At 37.7% G+C, this 22,122-nt stretch overlaps 1 protein-coding gene across 5 annotated transcripts in view; it reads left to right on the top strand.

The window, feature by feature from the left end:
• Positions 1-22,122, top strand: part of GRM5 (glutamate metabotropic receptor 5) — a 485,303-nt gene that overhangs the window by 187,614 nt on the left and 275,567 nt on the right. For all 5 annotated transcript variants that reach the window (XM_080640487.1, XM_080640490.1, XM_080640489.1 and 2 more), the window contains exon 3: positions 910-1,159. In XM_080640487.1, coding sequence (XP_080496613.1) covers positions 910-1,159 — 250 coding nt within the window. The remainder of the gene's footprint in view (positions 1-909; positions 1,160-22,122) is intronic.

Here is a 22,122-nt window from a genome sequence, read left to right on the forward strand (position 1 = left end):
CTTGAGTGGAGGCCTGGACCGGCAAAGGCAGGCGGAAAGCTTGGCTTTCTCCATTGCCGGGAAACCCAAACTTTCCTCCTGCTCTCTGTGGCCGTAGCCATCTTGGTTGGGTTTATTTGCATATTTGCTCCTGATTGGCTTGTGGGCGTGGCTTGTGGGCATGGCTTGTGGGTGTAGCAGAGTGATGGTTAATTTGCATATTACTTTTTTATTAGATAGGATACACATACACATATATATACTATATTTTTAAATATAAAAATCTAAATCAGTGGGGTGAGATGGTCATACGAGAAGCAAAGGAAAGTAAGATAGAAGAAAAATATAGATAAATCTCTCTCATCATCTCACACTAGAATATAAGCTTTTTTGAATCAAAGGGGATCTGAATTACTTGTACTTTTAATATTATTCTCTATCTCAGTGAAAATTTTTTAAAAGTTCAATGCAGCCCTGGTCGAGTGACTCAGTTGATTGGAGCATTGTCCTTTACACTAAAAGGTTTCAGGTTCAAATTCTGGTCAGGGCACATACTCAGACTGTGGGTTTGATCCCCACTCAGGGCACATACAGGAGGCAACTAATGGATGTTTCTCACATCTCTCTCTCTCTCTCACTCTCACTCTCTCTCTCATCTATCTCTCATCTATCTCTGTCTCTCTCTCTATCTCCTAATAAAAGCATATCCTCGAGTGAGGATTTAGAAAAAGTTCAATGAATATATGTATAATGTGGTTTTATTGTAAATTGCCCCAAAAGAGCAAGTCAGTAAAAGAGCAAAAACTCATTCAGGTCTTCAGGTTACAAATCCAAGACTACCAAGTAACCTTCAAGCTTCTGCCTTCTAATTGTACCAACGAATCCAACACTCCCATTTCACTACCCCTCTGCTTATCTGTCTTCACACAGGCAACTACGGAGAAAGTGGGATGGAAGCTTTCAAAGATATGTCAGCCAAGGAAGGAATCTGCATTGCTCACTCTTACAAAATCTACAGCAACGCGGGGGAGCAGAGCTTCGATAAGCTGCTGAAGAAGCTCAGGAGTCACTTGCCCAAGGCCCGGGTTGTAGCCTGCTTCTGTGAGGGCATGACTGTGCGAGGACTGTTGATGGCTATGAGGCGCCTGGGTCTAGCTGGAGAATTTCTGCTTCTTGGCAGGTGAGTGACAATAAGAAAATTCACATGGAGGTAATACCAGGAATTTGGCAGCATCAAAGTTTATCTTTAGATGCACAAGGATAGTTGCTTTGGAAGCTTAATCTGTGTAGTAGAAGTAGAGTTTAAATATAAAACACCAGAGCCTGGAAATAACCATGGGAAATAAGTAGATATGCCATGTGCTGATTAATGAGGATAACAGGAATAAACGCATAAAGATGATGAGTACTTAAGTCCTCCAAAAAATGACTGTAAGGAAACGAGATGGATTCCTAAATGCTTGCATAATTCCCTTGCGAAGTAAAGACATTTGAAACTTTGCTGCTGCTTTTGAAATTGATTTTGAGAATGGCTACATAAGCTTGCTTTATAATAATAGAATTATAGAATTTTGGGTTTGAAAGTGAGGAATTGCTTGCAAAACTAATATTTAGAAGCATTGGAAAATTGGCTCATTATTTTATATAACAAAAGTGTTATTGCATTGCCTGATCACCCAGACAAGTTTCTAAAAGATTAACTTCTATAGGATTGACTTTAATTAGCTGGATAATCCACTTGATTGGCACAACTCAGTTCATTCCCTGCTGATGTTGAATCAGTGTATTAGTTAGGGTTCTCCAGAGAAACAGAAATGAGAGTGTGAATATATATATTTATCACAAGACCTAGGAAAGCCAATATGTAGTTTTGGACCAAAAGCTGGCAGTCTGAGACCAAGCAGAGACAATGTTTCAGTTCAAGTCTAAAGAACAGAAAAGACCAATGTCCCAATTCACGCGGGCACCCAGGCAGATTTCCCTCTGACTTAGCTTTTTTGTTTCATTCAGATTTTCGATTGGTTGGATGAGGCCCACTCACATTAGGGAGAACAATCTGAATTATTCAGTCTATGAATACAAATGTCAATATCATCTAGAAACACCCTCATAGACACACCCAGAATAATGTTTGGCAAATAAATGTCTGGACACCTCATGGCACAGTCAAGTTGTCACATAAAATTAACTATTGCCATCAGTAAGATGACACCATAGCATGAATGTGTGAGTGCAGTTCACTGTTTTATACCTTGAAAAAGCTATCAGGTGATCACATATCTTTTCTCAGTAGGCAACCAATTTAAAGATTATTGAAAACCTTCAGAACCACTGCATCTTCCTCAATATGACTGTCCAAAATAAAAAGCCAACTCACTTGTTACTAATTTTTGATAGCTCATTTAAAAATAATAAAACAAAAAACATGGCCCTGGCTGGTGTGACTTAGTTGGTTGGGTGTCATCCTGTGCACTGAAAGGAAGGTTGCTGGTTCGATTACCAGTCAGGGCACAAACTCAAGTTTCCACTTTTGGGCTTGATCCTCAGTAGGAGGTTTGGAGGAGGCAGCCAATTGATATTGCACTCCTCTCTCTCTCTCTCTCTCTCTCTCTCTCTCAAAAGAAAACAAAATAAAACAAAACAAAATCGATAAAAAACAACATGGTTCCTTAGCTTAAATGACCTTCTGTGATCAGACATAGCTCCTGCTTGGCTATATTTTATGATAGCCATTTTATGTACCTAATTCTTTTCTGTCTGACCTGCTGGCAGTAGATTGATGGTACTATTTTAATGTGAGGCTACTATCCTTCATAAAAGTGATATTGAGTGAGATTCCTTTTTCATCAGTGTCATGCATTTTATCTAAAATCATTCCCAGTTGGCAAGAGTGATGCACCAGTTAGTCCTGTACAACCCAGGAGCATTTCCACTGCCAATATTTTTAAAATTCCAAATTGCAGTGTTGCAACTGGGGTAAAAGAACAGGAAAGGAAAAGCTGGCCTTAAACAATCCTGCCTTTCTGATAGGGAATAAGGGATTTTGTGCCTCCTATCTGCTTTTTGGCCAACATCAATAAGACAAATCACCAGCATTTGTTTTTAGTCCTAATTTGTCAATGACTAAATGTTTTTTGATTGCATGTACACAAAGAAAATTGATTGATACTTTATTTGTTACTTTCCATCTGTATTTTTATTGTCAACAGCACCATAAGGAAATTATTCAGTATTTCTTATGTTTTAAAAATTTATTCTGTATATGCTATTTATAACAACTTCTCTTCAAATTATTTAATACATAGGGTGATAGTTTGATAACCTTTAATTAGATTTCTTAATACATTAATTGATGACTTGAGCACCAGTTCATTCCATCTTTGAGCAATTTTTTTAGAAAGCCTTCCTTACTCTGAATTAATAAATAACTCACTGACGTTCCCACCCATTGAATTATATTATATTTTTGAAAGTAACATACAATACTCTTTCAAATAATTGGAAACAACAGTATGGCCCTCAGTCCCCTTCATCTTCTCTTTGAAGCATTTTTACTTCTTTCATTCCTGCTTCTTCATAGTGAAGTGGCACTCAGGGTATTAATAAAACCATTTATAGGATCATTTATCAAATGCTATATGCCCATTATTATGCTAAGCAGTTTATATGCATTGTTTTGTTTAATTATTCATTTGATAAATATTGAGTGCCTTTACTCTGTGTTAAGATACTGGGATACAATAGTGACTAAAACAGACAACAATCACTACTCTTACAAGTTAAATAAAAGATAATGAGTGCAATTAAAACAAAATAAATCTAAGAACAACTTGCATGTTGAGTACTATTATCATCTCCATTTTATAGACAGTGACCTCAAAACTCAATAAATATTGAGTAATAATGACATGAAGAAGGCCATATACATGTATGTGATAAAGATAAAATTAAAATAAGTCTGTGTAACTCTAGAGACTGAGTATTTAGCATTGTGTTTTACTGCTTCTCAGTAAGTTTAAAGTATTCCTGATCATAAAATTGGAGGTCTGGGGTAGTGAGCTGAAAAGCAAATTTAGTAGTTGTAAGAGAGAACTTAGACCATCCACTCTCATTTTATAAGTCAAGAAAACTGGTACTCCAAAAGTTTGGATGCCATGGTGAAGGTTATACAAGAACCCAATTACCATTACCCTTAATCCAGTGTTTTTCTGTATTAGCCTGTCTCCTATAGAATAGATATAGGGGAGACATTATAAACTGTTAGAAAATTTTCAGTTCTTCATAGATCCTGATGTATAAGGAATCTGTCCTACATAATTCAAATTTAACTTAGCCTTTTTAAATTAATGTCCCCCCTTAAAAAATTCCTTAGTATTTTGAGGTCATTTTGTTTGCATATATTCTCCTAATCTCTATACTTCCTCCTTTCCTCACCCCCAATTTCACTTGGATGGATGTTTCTTAGAAACTAGAAGTCAAGCTATGAGAAAAGAATATATGTTCATAAATTTTTAGAGAATCTGACATTTAATGAATTTACTTACTTATAAATCTCTCCAGTGGCCTTGGCACAGCCAATTTTAATAGGTCATTCAACTAAAATGTTTGGCCGGAGTAACATGACTACTGCTTAAGACAACCTCATCCATCAACATATCTCACCATCTGTGCTGCACATCAATCAAATGTTGGAGTGATGTAGACCTGGCCACTGTGTCTTCTCATTTGAGATCTGGGTAATCTGCTATCTCACTGCCAATAAAAGCATCGTTTCCACGTCCCTGAAATAGTCTTGCTAAACACTTTGGCTCTGATAACAGGATAGGATCAATAATCTAAACAAAAATGACATTTCTAAAGGGACTTATTTTTTTTTTAGAATGGATACAGTGTTTTAGTTATTGACCTCAGAAAATGTTATTTGAGATATATTATTTATGAACTGTAGACTTGAATATGAACTTGGAAACAAGGACCAATTTTTAGCAAATTAACTACGTAAAGATCACTTTTTCTTGTCTAAGATGAACTGAAAGTGTTTATCTATTTGAATGAAGATTCTTGTTCTTTAATTTGATGATTGTTACCAAGCCATAAGAGAAAATATACTTAAATTTCAAATATACTTGGGAATTATACCTGGTATTTCTTAGTAGGAGGTCACGCTACATCAATATTTCTCAAAATAGAAAGGACAAGAGCTTACTGTAATGAATATATTTGTGGGTAGAATTACAAATAATTGTCCTAGTAAAACTATGATAGTAGCTACTAACCAGAAGTAGACATTAGTCTTTATTGTTGTATAGTACCAGAGTATTTATTTCAAATTAAAGCAATTCGAAAACAAGTATACTTGTGTTCCATCAGGCCACTCAGTATCATTTAATTGTTATGTAAAACAAAGTTATATCCTTGAATTCTTACATATGTGAGGAGACAAGGAGGGAGGGAATGAGAGTAAGGGAGGAAGTAAGAAGAGGTGATGATGAGAGGAGATGAGAGGAAATGAAAGGAGAGAAAGTGAGGAGAGACAGAGACAGAAAGACACTATTTAAATGCTCTGAGCAATACTGGCTATATCAAGTTTTAGATGACTTTGAGCTTGATATTAATATCCCCATTTTATAGGGCAGAAAATTGAGACTCAGAGGGTAAATAACTGACTGGGCAAGACCACTGCAGTTTCTTATCCCCAACCCCAATTTCACTTGGATGGATGTTTTTTAAATGAGAGATGGCTTTTAGCAACATAAATGTTTTCACACTTAGGATAAGCTCAGTTTACTTTTATTTTTATTTCTTCTGTGTTAGGTTATTTTTGAAAATTAAATGAGCCTAGTAAATGCCTTGAAAATTGTTGAGATTTTTATGATGAATTCATAATGCAAATAAGTCAGCCAAACCATGCCCATTTTTCCTGGAGTTTTGCTTATTGTCTTATTGCTTATCTACAGTTAGTTGGGAAGAACAGACTACTTGCATAATGTTCATTCTATAAAATGGCAGTTGTTTAGATATATATACCTAGAATGACATGCAAAATTTTCTGAACCATATGGGTTGAGCACAGAGTAAGGAGAGCATGGGTGAAAAATTTGGAGAGGGCCCTAGGAGACAATATTTTCAGCCTTACAGTATTTTGATACTTATTCCATTATTGAGTAAGAATTTATTTTGGGGAGCTAAAAATATGATAGCTGTGATTTTCCAAAAGATAATTCTGGGATATGGATTATGGATAGAAGAGTTAAGGCAGATACAGGGGATCGGTGTCCCTAACAAAAATTATGCTATTGACTAAGACATGGTGGGTGATGAAAAGGTGGCAGACCAAGAACTACTTATTAATAAAAATATGCTTATTACCTTGTTCGTGGAGATAGTATTAGGGGTTTATTCAAACTCGTCAAAATGTATACATTAAATATGTTCAACTTATTGCATATTATGTATAATTTAAGTTGAAAAAATAAATGTGGGAGCTGCTGATATGTTGGATACTGTGGAGGAGGAAGGGGAAATGTCAAGGATGACTCCTAGTTTCTTATGCTGTATGACGGCATGAATGATGGTACCCTTAGTGAAATGAAGACAATTGGGGGAAAATAATGTATGAGGTAGACAGGAGATATAATATCAGTTTTGGATAAGTTGACCTAATGTGCACTTTAAATATAAAAATAGTCAATAAAGTAGGAGAATATGTGAATCTGGAGCTCAAAAGAGATATATAGGCTGTAAATAAAAATTATTGAGTTTCTTGGTATTTCAGATGTACTAAGGGAAGACATAGGTGTGTAGAATTAAAAGACAGAAAGTTGAAGAACTTAGCTTTGAGGAACCTCAATACTTAATGGTTGGAGAAAAGATTAACTATGAAAAGAAGAGAGGGAGAGGCAAATCTGGAGATACAGAAGGAAAACTCAGAGAGTGCCCTGTCATCCAGCCAATGGGAGAGAGTGATTAAAGGTGAGAAAACCACTGTCAAATGATTTTAGGAGAGTAAGTAGAAATAATACTGAATAGGTCTTTGCATTTATTGAACTGGAAGTAATTAATGATTTAGCAAGAGATGGCTGTATGGAGAAATAAAAGCAGATTCAGTATAAAGTAGCTAATAGGTGAGTACGGGTAAAAATGAACTCATGGCATATAAGCCAATGTTTTGTGACATCAATCTAATAAGGGATGGAGAATGATAAAACTTTATCTTGAGGAACAATCAGGTCAAGAGAAAAATTTCTTAACATAATATTTTTATTTTTCCCCAAAAATGTAATTTATGATAATAAAGAAATAATTTAAATGGGGAACAAAGTTGTAAAATGAAAAGCATGTATACTTCCACATCTGTATTAACAGAGTATTATTCAATTATTTGGCATTTGCTAATCTTACAGGTGAAATTGGCATCGTTTTTTAATTTGTAGTTCTTCATGATTGAAATTGTGTATCTTTCATATATCAATAAGTGATATATTTGTATATTTTCTACAAGCTACCAAATCATGCATTTAGCCCATTTTTGTGGTTAATTTTCTTAGTGATTTACCTCAGTGATTTTCAACCTTTTTAATCTTATGGCATACATAAATTAATTACTAAAATTCTGTGGCACACCAAAAATATATTTTTTGCCAATCTGACAAAAATAGATATAATTTTGATTTATTCACACTGGATGGTTATTGTTGTGTTGGCTGTTGTCATTTTTTTATTTGACGACCTAAGGGAAAAGAGGTCAGTGCCCATGACTAAATAGTCAGGTATTGCATATTTTAAAAATTCTTGTGGCAGCCTGGCTAGTGTGGCTCAGCAGTTGAGCAGTGATCTAGGAGCCAGGAGGTTACAGTTTGATTCCCAGTCAGGGCACATGCCTGGGACGTGGGCTCAATCCCCAGTAGGGGGTGTGCAGGAGGCAACTGATGATCCTCTCTCATCATTGATGTTTCTATCTCTCTCTCTGTCTCCCTTCCTCTCTGAAATCAATAAAAATATATATTAAAAAAATTCTTGTTGCACATCAGGTGAAAATTGCTGGTTTTCATAAAAGCACTTTATAACTTAAGAAAAGTAGTTCATTGACATGTGTAACAAATATTTTTCCTCTTGTCATTTAATTTTAATTATGGCATTTTGAACAATGCCAAACTTTATCTTTTAGTTATTTTCTTCACATTTTTCTTTAATGACTCATAGGATTTGTATATTGCAAGTAGAGGCCAACCACAGAGGTTTAATTGGTTGTTTAATTTTAGGATCCAGATAGGATAGAAAAATTTAATAAATGAGGGGGTAAAATTAATAGTATAATTCCTCCCCCAAATGTGGGAATGGGTGGCAAAGCATATGTGAAGGGAACAAGCTAAGGAAGTCAACTCCAGAATTGGAACAAAATAAACCAGGGGTGAAGGTAGATATGTTTAAAAGTTTTTACATGGGAAGCTCACTTGATAGTCCCTCTTTTCTTTGTAAATTTGGAGGCAAGAAGGGTGTGTGTGTGTGTGTGTGTGTGTGTGTGTGTGTGTGTGTGTGTGTGTATTGCAGGAGGTTAGGAGGTAGTAGGTTAAGAAGTGTCAGTAGAGATTGGAGAACCAAGAAAAATGCATTGTTAATAAGTGTTTTCGTATACTTCTTTACTTTTACTTTATTTTACTTCATCTGTTATAAATAATGGGGAGAAAAAGAAGATCTGTCTATACTATAATGAACAAATATTCTTAAAATAACAAATTTAACATTTGTACCTGTACTGTCACATCAATATTGTAATGAATTCTCACTGTTGTTAGGGGTTCTTTTTTTTTTAATATATTTTATTGATATTTTTTACAGAGAGGAAGGGAAAGAGATAGAGAGCTAGAAACATCGATGAGAGAGAAACATCGATCAGCTGCCTCCTGCACACCTCCCACTGGGGACGTGCCCACAACCAAGGTACATACCCTTGACTGGAATCGAACCCGGGACCCTTGAGTCCGCAGGCCGACGCTCTATCCACTGAGCCAAACCGGTTTCGGCAAGGGGTTCTTTTTTAATTTAAATTTTTTATTGTTTAAAGTATTACATATGTCTCCTTTTTCCCCCATTAACCTCTCCCTGGCCACTCCCACCCCCCAGCCCATGCCTTCATCCCCCTACTGTCTGTATCCATTGGTTTTGCTTATATGCATGCATACAAGTCCTTTGGTTGATCTCTTACCACCCCCACCCTACCCTGTCTTCCCCCTGAAATTCAACAATCTGTTTGATGCTTCTGTGTCTCTGGATCTAATTTTGTTCATTATATTCCACAAATGAGTGAGATCATGTGATGTTTATCTTTCTCCAACTGGCTTATTTCGCTTAGCATAATGCTCTCCAGGTCCATCCATGTTGTTGCAAATGGTAAGAGTTCTTTCTTTTTTACAGCAGTGTAGTATTCCATTGTGTAGATGTTCCACTGTTTTTAATCCACTCCCCTGATGATGGGCACTTAGGCTGTTTCCAAATCCTAGCTATTGTAAATTGTGCTGCTATGAACATAGGGGTGCATATATCCTCTCTAATTGGTGTTTCTGTTCCTGAAGTGAGATTACTGGGTCAAATGGGAGTTCTATTTTTAATTTTTTGAGGAAACTCCATACTGTTTTCCACAGTGGCTTCACCAGTCTGCATTCCCAACAGCAGTGCACAAGGGTTTCTTTTTCTCCACATCCTCGTCAGCACTTGTCATTTATTGATTTGTTGATGATAGCCATTATGACAGGTGTAGAATGGTACCTCATTGTCATTTTGATTTGCATCTCTCAGATGATTGGTGACTTTGAGCAAGTTTTCACATGTCTCTTTGCCTTCGTTATGTCCTCTTTCAAAAAGTGTCTATTAGATCCTTTGTCCATTTTTTATTTGATTATTTATCTTCCTTTTTTTTTTTAAGTTGTATGAGTTCCCTATAAATTTTGGAGATTTATCGGAGATAGCATTGGCAAATATGTTCTCCCATGCAGTGGTCTCTCTTGTTGTTTTGTTGATGGTTTCTTTTGCTGTGCAGAAGCTTTATATTTTGATGTAGTCCTATTTGTTTATTTTCTCCTTGGTTTTCATTGTCCTAGGAGCTGTATCAGTAAAAATATTGTTATAACATATGTCTGATATTTTGCTGCCTATGGATTCTTCTAATATTTTTATGGTTTCCCATCTTACATTTAAGTCCTTTATTCATTTTGAGTTTATTTTTGTGTATGGTGTAAATTAGTGTTCTAGTTTTATTTTATTTTTTTTTTTGCATTTATCCAATTTTCTCAACACCATTTATTAAGGAGACTGTCTTGAGTTCATTGTATGCTCTTGCCTCCTTTCTAGCAAATCAGATCCAGCATTACATTAGAAAGATCATACACCATGACCAAGTGGGATTTATTCTGGGGATGAAACGCTGGTACAATATCTGCAAATCAATAAACATGATACATCACATAAATTGAGAAACAAAAATCACGTAATCATATCAATTGATACAGAAAAAGCATTTGACAAAATCTAACACCCTTTCTTGATAAAAAAAAAATCTCAGAAAAGTGGGAATAGAGGGATCATACCTCAACATAATAAAAGCCTTATATGACAGCCAATATCGTACTCAATGGGCAAAAACTAGAACCATTTCCCCTAAGAGCAGGAACAAGACAGGGATGCCCACTCTCACCACTCCTGTTCAACATAGTACTGGAAGTGCTAGCCATAGTGATCAGACAAGAAGAAGAAATAAAGGGCATCCAAAGGCATTGGAAAAGAAGAAATAAAACTGCCATTATTCACAGGTAACATGATATTGTATATAGAAAACCCTAAAGACTCCATCAAAAAACTAATAGACTTAATAAATGAATTCGGCAATGTAGCAGAATACAAAATTAACCCCAGAAATCTATAGCATTTTTAGACACCAAAAATGAACTCACAGAAAGAGAAACTAACAAAACAATCCCATTTACCATTGCAACTAGAACAAAAATAAGATACCTAGGAATAAACTTAACTAAGGAGGTAAAAGACCTGTACTCAGAAAACTACAGGACATTGAAAAAAGAAATAGAGGAAGAAATAAACAAATGGAAGAATATACAGTGTTCATGGATTGGTAGAATCAACATCATTAAAATGTCCATACTACCCAAATCAATCTATAGATTCAATGCAATCACCAGTAAAATACCAATGGCGTATTTCGCAGACCTAGAACAAACTCTCCAAAAATTCATTTGGAATAAAAAACAGACCCCAAAGAGCTGCAGCAATCCTGAGAAAGAAGAACAAACTTGGAGGGTCACAATACCAGATATCAAACTATATTACAAAGCCACTGTTCTCAAAACTGCCTCGTACTGGCACAGGAACAGACATATAGACCAATGGAACAGAACAGAAAACCCAGAAATTGACCCAGGCCATTATGTTGTTAGGGTTTTAAAGGTTGATTAAACAGCCTTGTTCTCAAATTAAAAAAAAAAAAAAAAAAAAAAAAAAAAAAAAAAAAAAACGAAAAGAAAAAAACAACCACACACACACACACACACACCAAAAAAAAAAAACAACAAAAAACAAAAAACAAAACAAAACAAAAACAAAACAGAAAAAGTGAGTCAAGGAGATTAATGCATACCCACTAATCTGAGTCTTTGATCTGTGACCCAAATGCTGCCCCCAATCCCAGATAGGTAGAGCTGGGCAACAGTAGGACTTTCCTGCTTTCTAAGATGGCTTTCAAAATGACAATAGGAAAAGTCTTAGGTTCAGAGGGCAGACTGCTGTGTTAAAGTATAAGCTGAGTCACACATGCTCAACTCTCTGGTATCACCAGACAGATAAGTCACTCATTCCTAGGAGGTGAGGGAAGTAAGTAGTGGAGAAAAGTTATGTGTTTTCTTTTCATGCTTTTCCCTCCTAGAGAGTGGAAATCACTGAAACTCTCCTGATAAAATGTGAAGAATAAGATATATTTCTCACAAGTCCTTTCTTGAAGCACATAGATAATATTAACTTGAACTTACCAATGAAGACCATGAAGCTCAGAGACATTATTTCTCTCATCAGTGTCACCGTGCTCACCAGATGTGCTGCTGAAATTTAAGTGAAACCAGTTGCTTTGAATGGTACTGCAGATCTGACAAGTGGAAATGCCCAGAAGAAGAACCAAGGGCCTGGGTGGTATTGGAGAGAGAAGGTTTCCTGTGTGAGGGATGAAACCCACAGATGACATCAAGGGCCTCTTCTGGTACTGGGGTTTGTGTTTTAGAGGCATTGCATCTCAAAGGCTTCTGGTAGCTTTAAGACTGATTGCACTTCTAATATTTGTTTAGATAAAATGTAAAAACAAATGGATGATAATAATAGGTATTATTTTCTTTGTGCAGCAAGCACTGTCCTAAGTGGTGGGTTTTTATGTATTAATTCATTGATTTTTCTATAGCAGTTCTACTTGAAAGCTGTTATTATAACCTCATTTTATTGCTGAGGCAACAGAGGCACAAAAGGACAACTTAATTACTCAAGATTACACAGTCAGTAAATGGCAGAGAAGGCATTGGAAGATAGCCTGTATTTTAAACACTATGGTCAACTACATTTTTCATAATCCTTAATATCAATAATAAATTAGATCCTTATGGCATAAAATATCAATTTTTATATATTACTAAAATAGACAATCCTTAATAAAGGAAAATAGTAATTAAAGATGATTCTGAAAGAGAGATTTCTTCTTTTTTTAAAGTAATATAAATAAAACCTGAAGCAAACCAACATTGTGTAAATCAGAAAAATTCAAAGATGAGATAAATTAGTCAATCTGCATATTTTCCCTGAAAACACTCTGATAAAATTTAGGTTTCAGGAAAGAGAAAACTTAAAAGTTGCTTTAGAAGAATGATCAAGCATCTGTGAAGAAACAAAGGCAAAAACAGAATATTGTTCTTTGTGAAACCAGGTGAAATTCATTTGTTCTTTCATTGTTTTCTGGAAGACGAGTATGATTTGATGGTGTGTATTTCTTATATACACGTTTCTCTAAGTTGGAGGACATTGTGATAAGTCATTCTAAAAGCAGTGCTGACAAGCTAAGGCTCATAGGCCAACTCCAGCTCACTCCCTGTTTTTTTTTAAATAAAGTTTTATTGTAAAATGTCTATGACTGCCTTTGGGCTATAATGGTAGAAGTGAGTAGAAGGTGGAACAGAGACCATATGTCTCATAAATCCTAAAATATTTACTATTTGGTCCTTTTTAAAAAAGGTTTGTTGACCCCTGACCTAAATTATTTTTTCATATGTGACTATGGCTCAACTTACACAACATACTAGAATTATGCTTTGAATATTTACTCAGCAATAGTCATGATTTGCACATAAATTCCACTTTTCATTTCTCTTAAAGGTTTTAAGGCTCCTATTGGGTCATTAGATCAGATAATTCTAGGGGTGTAGGTTGAAGTTAGGGCTGAAGGTTTGTGTGTTGTGTTTATCAGTGGAGAGGAGACCAAGAACAAAGGAGCGTTTTGTGATTTTATTATACTGAAACATAATGTTCAGAGTAATTGGAACATACAGTACGTTTGCAATGCCTCCTTAGTCAGTCCTGAGTGATTAATTTTTTTTCTAAAATAAGGAAGTGTGCTAAATTTAGTAAGGAGTATACTGTTTATATGTAAATTAGAGGCCCGGTGCACGAAATTCGTGCGGGGGCGGGGGGTGTCCCTCAGCCCAGCCTGCACCCTCTCCAATCTGGGACCCCTCAAGGGGTGTCCGACTGCACGTTTAGGCCCGATCCCTACTGGGATCGGGCCTAAACGTGCAGTCAGACACCCTCTCACAATCCAGGACCACTGGCTCCAAACTGCTCGCCTGCCTGCCTTCCTGATTGCCCCTAACTGCTTCTGCCTGCCAGCCTGATCACCCCCTCACCACTCCCCTGCCAGCCTGATTGATGCCTAACTGTTTCCCTGTCAGCCTGTTTGCCCCTAACTGCCCTCCCCTGCAGGCCTGGTCACCTCTAACTGCCCTCCCCTGCAGGCCTGGTTCCCCCAACTGCCCTTCCCTGCAGGCCCAGTCACCCCCAACTTCCCTCCTCTGACGACCTGGTCACCCCTAACTGCCCTCCCCTGCAGGCTTGATCGCCCCCAACTGCCCTCTCTTGCAGGCCTGGTCCCTCCCAACTGCCCTCCCCTGCTGGCCATCTTGTGGTGGCCATCTTGTGTCCACATGGGGGCAGCCATCTTTGACCACATGGGGACAGTCATCTTGTGTGTTGGAGTGATGGTCAATTTGCATATTATTCTTTTATTAGGTAGGATAGAGGCCTGGTGCACAGGTGTGGGCCAGCTGGTTTTCCCTGAAGGGTGTCCCAGATCAGGGTGTGGGTTCCCTTGGGGTGTGGGGCAGCCTGTGTGAGGGGCCTGTGGTGGTTTGCAGGCCAGCCATGCCCCCAGCAACCCAAATGGAGGCCCTGGTATCTGGGATTTATTTATCTTCTATAATTAAAACTTTGTAGCCTTGAGTGGAGCCAAGCCTCCTGCTTGATCCATGGCCACAGCCATTTTTGTTGGGATTTATTTATCTTCTATAATTGAAACTTTTTAGCCTTAAGCAGAGGCCAAGGCAGGCCAGGTCTGTGGAAGCTTGGCTTCCTCCATCGCTGGGGGCAACTCAAGCCTCCTGCTCTCTCCAGCTCTGTGGCTGTCACCATTTTTGTTGGGATTTATTTATCTTCTATAATTGAAACTTTGTAGCCTTGAGTGGAGGCCTGGGCTAGCCAGGGCAGGCGGAAAGCTTGGCTTCCTCCATTGCCAGGGAAACCCAAGCCTCATGCTCCCTTCGTGGCTGCAGCCATCTTGGTTGGGTTAATTTGCATACTCACTCCTGATTGGCTGGTGGGTGTGGCTTGTGGGTGTAGTGGAGTGATGGTTAATTTGCATATTACTCTTTTATTAGATAGGATATTCATCTTTCTAATAAAGTTTTTTTTTTCTTCTCTCATTTGCTAAATTGAACTGATGGGCATGGATTAAAAAATCATCCTATTTTTCTCCCTCCATCCATCTTCTCCATTTTCCTGAGAGTTATTTTTAAAAAAAACCCACTAATTTAATTATTTAATCCTTCTGCATAATAATCTTAGTTCACTCCCTTTTTCTTTCATATTCAAATCTCAAATTTGACATATATGGTGGCTCAACATATGGCCAAACTTGACAGTCATTTCCCATTATACTCAGAGGTGAGATTTAAAATACTAGATATTTATGCAACTAGTAAGATGTGTGCAATTAAAACAGGTGAAATCTATAACCAAAGGGTAAATCTGTGCCAATGCATGCCACCTAAGTAAGTATCTGAACTGATACACTTCTACCCCTCTCCTACCATGTCCAAGCCTTCACCTTTCTTATCTCAAAATCTCCTAATTCCCCAGAGATACCTGGTTCACAGAATCACCCACACTGTCTTCTCCTTAGAATGACCTCTCTGTTTTTCACAAATTGAACCCAAGTTCATCATGTAAAACATTCCTCCACAATTTCAAAGATGTCCTGAACTCTAGTAGGACTTCCAGAGATCCCTTAAAGCCCCAGTGACTTTTCATTTATAGTTTTGTGTTTTCCTCTTCCTCTCTTCCAATGGAAGATGAGCACCTAGAAGTGTGGGTAAAAGTTTATTAATCTTTGTGCCTCCAATACCTAACATATTATACAGACTTGAGAATGTCTGTGACTACAGAGGAAAAAGTAGAAAAAGGTTCTCTCCAACTCCAGTCAGCCTGAGTAAAAGACAGGTTTCTTAGGCCCTTGCAGACTAGAAAAGCAGAATAAATGCATGCTGCTCTGTAAGGAAGCCAAGTAAGAGCCCGTGGTAGAGGGCAGAGTTAATTCCTGAGGACACACTTTGTATTCAACTAATCAATCACTTGCAGTAGGAAAAGTCAAATGATTAGTAAGATGATGGGACAAGAAATTCCATGAGCATGTTTGGACACATGCCTGTGCTGCTTCAAAGGTTTTAGGTTCTTTCAAAGGGAAAGAAAACAGGCTTAGTTTCTTCAGTACTTTGACCTTATTTTAGAATAGCTAACTAAGAAGGTAAATGATGATCAGAAATGGTTTATTTGTCCAGAACACTTTAAAACGTTACTGTCTTCTACTATCTTATCAAGACATTGATAAAATGAAGAGACAGCCTACTAAATAGAAGATATTCACCAATGATACATCCAGTAAGTAGTTAATATTCAAAATTTATGAAGAATTCATACCAATGAACACCAGAAAAACAAACAATACAATTAAAAAATGGGCCCAGGAAGTGCCCATTCATATTTTAATAATATGCTAATGCAGTAGACATTAGGCTAATGCATATTTCCATTACCTCTTTTATTTTTATTTTTTTCCTTACCTATTCCTTCAAACCTTTCCTCACTCCTCTCCTTTCCTTTCCTCAAATAACCAATATGAATAACTCAGCTGTTTTGTTCCTTACATTCCTTCTTGTTCTTATAATCAACACACATCCCCCCCCCATTTTTTGTTTTTTTTTTTACTCTGATTATTTAAAATTCTGTCATTTCATTTATGTAAACAATCAAATTTTCTTTTGTAGTTCTCAATTTACTTTTGTCATCACAAAGGTTTCTCCAAGCCAGAAAAGTATTTTGTCTTTTACATTTATTCATTTAATGCAACCAGAATTTTTAAATTAAATCTATGCAGTGATAACTCTAGCATTATTTTCTCCTTTTTAAAATATATTTTTATTGATTTCAGAAAGGAAGGGAGAGGGAGAGATAGAAACATCAATGATGAGAGAGAATTATCGATTGGCTGCCTCCTGCACACCCTCTACTGGGGATCGAGCCTGCAACCCAGGCATGTGCCCTTGACCGGAATTGAACCTGGGACCCTTCAGTCCACAGGTCGATGCTCTATCCATTGAGCAAAACCAGCCAGGGCCAGCATTATTTTCTTTAAAGTAGATGCTGAAATGTGCCTGCAGGTTTACTAAATAAATCATTCTTTCCCACTGAAATAACAATAATACTTCATATATTAAATCTACATATTTAACAGTACATATTTTCTATATACTCAGATATAATTTTAGATTTTCTTTTTGGTACCATTTTTTATTTGTCTTTTATGTTTTTGCTAGTAGCATAGTGTTTTTATTACACTATCTTTCTTGTATACTTTAATAACTGATAAAACATTATTCCTATTTCCATAATTTTATTATTTTTTTAAATATTGTTGGTCCATAAAAATTTTAAGATTATTTTTCTAATTATAAAGTTAGGTTTCCAAATATTAATTTTTAAAGGATTGAAAACTTAGTAATATTAGGCATTCTGATCCCAAAATAGGAAATAAATTTTATTCACATTTTTACATCCTTCCATAAAGATAGATTATTTTAAGATTTTATATTTTTATTGAATTATTGTGCAGTATAGTTTTTGTTAGCATATTTTTAATTTACAGCTAATTATTACAAGTATAGAGAAAAGCAATGCCATGTTTGTATAATTCAAATTCATTTTTTAATATTTGTAGCTATTTCCAGAAGCTGAATTTTCTAGATATGCAAAAATTTTATCAAAATAATTGAGTCACTTCCTCTCCATTAGTCATAATAATTATGTCATTTTCTCAATTTACCACATTCAGTAAAATCTCAAAACACTGGTTTATACTGGTAATAGTGATAACAATTATCCTTTTCTATACTTAATTTTGATAAGAATATGTTATTTTACTATTTAGAATAAACTTTTATATTTTTGTTTTTATTACATTTACTTACTTTCTTCTTTTTAGATTGTCATTGTAGTAATCCTGGATGCTAATCTCTTCAAATCCAAAAGCATAAATTAAACACACACACACACACACACACACACACACACACACACACACTCACAATCTCAAATAAGAACGAACTAAAATAGATGTGAGCCCTAGCTGGTTTGGCTCAGTGGATAGAGCGTCAGTCTTCAGACTGCCGGGTCCGGGTTTGATTCTGATCCCAGGTTTGCAGACTCAATCCCCAGTAGAGGGCGTGCAGGAGGCAGCTGATCAATGATTCTCTCTCAACATTGATGTTTCTCTCTCTCCCTCTTCCTTCCTTTCTGAAATCAATAAAAATATATTTAAAAAAATAAATGTGAAATTAGGAGCCTAACTTTATAATTTTAAATTTGCTCTATCTCAAAGAATACTTCTAAAATTTTTTATTTGGACCTGGTTTGTTAATGTAAGAAACATTCAAACCTGTGATGAAGTTTTGTGAGCTTATTTGAGGCAAACTGGACAGTTGTCGGGAAGCAGAATCTCAATGGATTTAGATTATGCTGCTGAGAATGGCAGTTTTGCACCTTGTTTTATGCATTTCAATCAAAAGAGGAGACATAAATGGGTTACACAAAATCCATTAGTGATAGATTAGGGAGGTGGGAGAAAGCAAAGTGGGGAAACTTCTGGGATTGGATAAAAAGTAAAATGATAGACACATACATCTTTTACTTAAGTGGGTGCAGGAGAGTTAACAGTCAACAATTAACTCAATAACAATGAGGGGATTTGTGGTCTGTGCAGAGCAGTGCCTGTGCTTTGAGGGGTCCAGAAAAAGGAAAATACTTTGACATTCCAAGGATAAGTTCTCGTAGGTGCAAAAAGACAACAGGCTCAGTTAAGGTAAAGATTGACCTTTGTCAGGGGAGATACCAGCCAAGGACATGACTACCCACCATAAACTGCTTTATTTTTTAAGTTTTAACTTCAGACCATCCTTTGTGATTACTTTAGGTCTCTGCGTTTGCAAGGCCTCCAAACAAGCCTTCCCTGAGCTTGTCAGGTTAGCATGTGGCCCCTTTTCGTCCACGGGTTCAACCTACATGCACAAGTTGACCCTTCTTCCTGCCTCAAAATCCATTGAACCGACTTGCCATTTTATTAAGAGTAAAAGCCACACTCTTTATAGTATTTTGCAGGTCCCCACGTCTCCCCCCGCCTCCTATTGCTCCTTTTCTCTTTCTTTCTCCCCACTCCATCTACAGTGATGTTATTATTGTTTTCCAAAAATCCTAGCCCCATTTCCAACTCGGGGCCTATGTATTTACTATTTGTTCCCTCTTCCTGATACAGTCTTCCACTGAATTCTTTATTTGAAGTCTTCACTTAAATGTTACCTTCCCGATACAACTCCCTGTATTTGAACTTGAAACATACACTGCCACCCACACTTCCCACTCCCAACCCACTTTACATTCCTCAACAGAACTTATTCCTTTCTAATACGCTATGTCGTTTTCCTACTCACTTGGTTTATTATCTCTCTAGTCTGTGCTAGAAGATAAGCTCCCAGAGGGCAGGGATTTTTATCCATTTTGTTCACTGCTCTATCATCTGTCCTTGGAACAGTACCTGGTTGGTACAGAATAAAAACCTAATATAATCATTTTAAACTGGAGAACCTTTAAACCATATTTTGGCTGGCCTAATTTTTACAGTTTTCTGGTGAGAAACCTGGAGTCACCTGGTATCAGAGATAGCAGTTATGGGAGAAGAAGTGAGTTTTACATTACCAGCCAAGAGTATTTTTTTTTAATATATTTTATTGATTTCAGAGAGGAAGGGAAAAAGAGAGAGAGATAGAAACATCAGTGATGAGAGAGAATCATTGATTGGCTGTCTCCTGCACTCCCCATACTGGGAATCCAGCCCACAACTCAGGCATGGGCACTGACTAGGAATCAAACTGTGATCTCCTGGTTCATAGGTTGATGCTTATTAACCACTTAGCCTTGCCGGCCAAGTGCCAAGTAGTATTTTTACAATCTCAGAACAGATGAGCTTCTTCCTTGGCTCTCACCAACTTTTCTATAAAGCTGACTCTTCCTTTGTCCTCAAAAAAACCCTTCAATAGAAAGAGGGGCCCCGTATATTCAGAAAATAATCAAAGCTAAGAGTTCTAGAGATTTTCATGAAATGTGAGGATGCATGTGGGGAACAAGTTATGTGAGACCTAGAGCGATGAGATTAGAGTGTAAAAATGCAACAACACTGGTGTGGAGCAGTGCTAAACAGAGTCTTGGCCTGGGATATGGCCCTAGGAGAGGATGACCAAATTAACGTCGAAGTGAATGATACTGCCATTGGCTCACTGATAAGCTGTCTACGTAAATGTTAAATTTGCTAGGGGTTTCTGTGTTTTTAGTGTTCAGATGTCCTCATATCTATATTAATAATAGCCTAGGGCTGTCACAACCAGATGGTTGAACGGTCACCAGGAGGTGCATGGAGCACCTCTGGGTCCCGCCTCCATGGCCCACAGGCTCCTATCACAGCAAAGCTGGAGGCCTGGTGGACAGGGCAAGGCAGGCACAGAGAGCAGGGCCTGGCTGCCAGGTGCCTGGGTGAGGGAGCATGCAGGCCTGCAGAGAGACAGTGGGGCCTGGCTGCCAGGCGCCACGGCCCGCAGACAGACAGCAGGTCCTGCCAGCCGCAGCACACCGGCAGTCCCGCCTCTGCTCGTGAGCTGCAGAGGAAACACCTTTTCTGACTGCTCATTGGCTAAGCTCCTCGTACTCCACTCACACAGTGTTGGTAACTTGGGTAATAAGAATCCAAGAAGGTAATCTAGGGTTTTTCCACTTCACTCCTGGAAGAAAAAAACGAAGGTCCACTGCTGGAAGGGCTAAGAAATGTCATATCCTGCCCTAGCCGGTTTGGCTCAGTGGATAGAGCAGCCGTGGACAAACTACGGCCCGCGGGCCGGATCCGGCCCGTTCGGCTGTTCTATCCGGCTCACGGAGCTAAAAGTGTGGAGGGTTCTCTTACTCTCCCCTCCGCTCCTTTACTTTGAATTTATATTAGTTCACACAAACACTCCATCCATGCTTTTGTTCCGGCCCTCCGGTCCAGTTTAAGAACCCATTGTGGCCCTCGAGTCAAAAAGTTTGCCCACCCCTGGGATAGAGCCTCGGTCTGCGGACCACAAGGTTCGGGTTCGATTCTGGTCAAGGGCATGTACCTAGGTTGCAGGCTCCTCCCTGGCCGGGGTCCAGGTCAGGGCTCATGCAGGAGGCAACCAATCAAAGTGTCCCTCTCACATTGATGTTTCTCTGTCTTTCTCTCTCTCTTCCACACTCTCTAAAAATCAATGGAAAAATATCCTCAGGTGAGGAAAGAAAGAAAGAGAAAAGAAAGAAATAAAGAAAGAAAGAGAGAGAGAGAGAGAGAGAGAGAGAGAGAAAGAAAGAGAGAAAGAAAGAGAGAAAGAAAGAGGAAGGAAGGAAGGAAGGAAGGAAGGAAGGAAGGAAGGAAGGAAGGAAGGAAGGAAGAAAAAAAAGGTCATATCCTGTGAAAGAGACATCTTGAAAATGCCTAAAGAAAGTTGTCATTTTTTTGTGGTGAAGGGACTGGAGTCTGTGTTGATGAAAACACCTTGGTGTCTGCGGCAGCCGGCAGTGGCAGCCGCAGTGGGGTGATGGGGGTGGCACCTTCCCCTGGTCAGCCTGATCACCTCCTGCAGAGGGAAGCCTGACTGCAGCCTAAGTCATCAGTAGGACATCCCCTGAGGGCTCCTGGATTGGAGAGGGTGCAGGTTGGGCTGAGGGACCCCCCTCTCATGCACGAATTTCATGCACCAGGCCTCTAGTTGCAAATAAAAAGACATTTGTCGATTGTACCAATATTTGTCCAGCCTGAGAAGGGAACATTATTTCCTCACAAAAAAAATCCATTAAAAATAAACCTTTGGACTCATACAATATAATCTGAATTTTGACGATATGCCAAAAATTTTTAAGAAGTATCTACATTTATATGGTAGCCTCAAGAGACTGTTATAGCTTGACAATTCCATTTTTACATTTCTGCAGTGTCTACAGCAGGCTGGATTGTGTGGCAAAACAATTGAAAAAGGCAGTGGTGAAAACTCCTGTGGGAAAATTTCATTCCTAAAATTGCTATATAATCTTATGATTTCTAAGTAGAGAAGGAAGATTTGTTTTAGCTTAGAATTTGCTACTATTCATTTTGAGGCAATATCATAACTATATAGTGCTAATACCTTATATTTCTATAGTGCTTTAAAGATTACCAATGCTTTT

This window comes from Plecotus auritus (genome assembly GCF_963455305.1).
Source record: "Plecotus auritus genome assembly, chromosome: 9".
NCBI lineage: Eukaryota > Metazoa > Chordata > Mammalia > Chiroptera > Vespertilionidae > Plecotus > Plecotus auritus.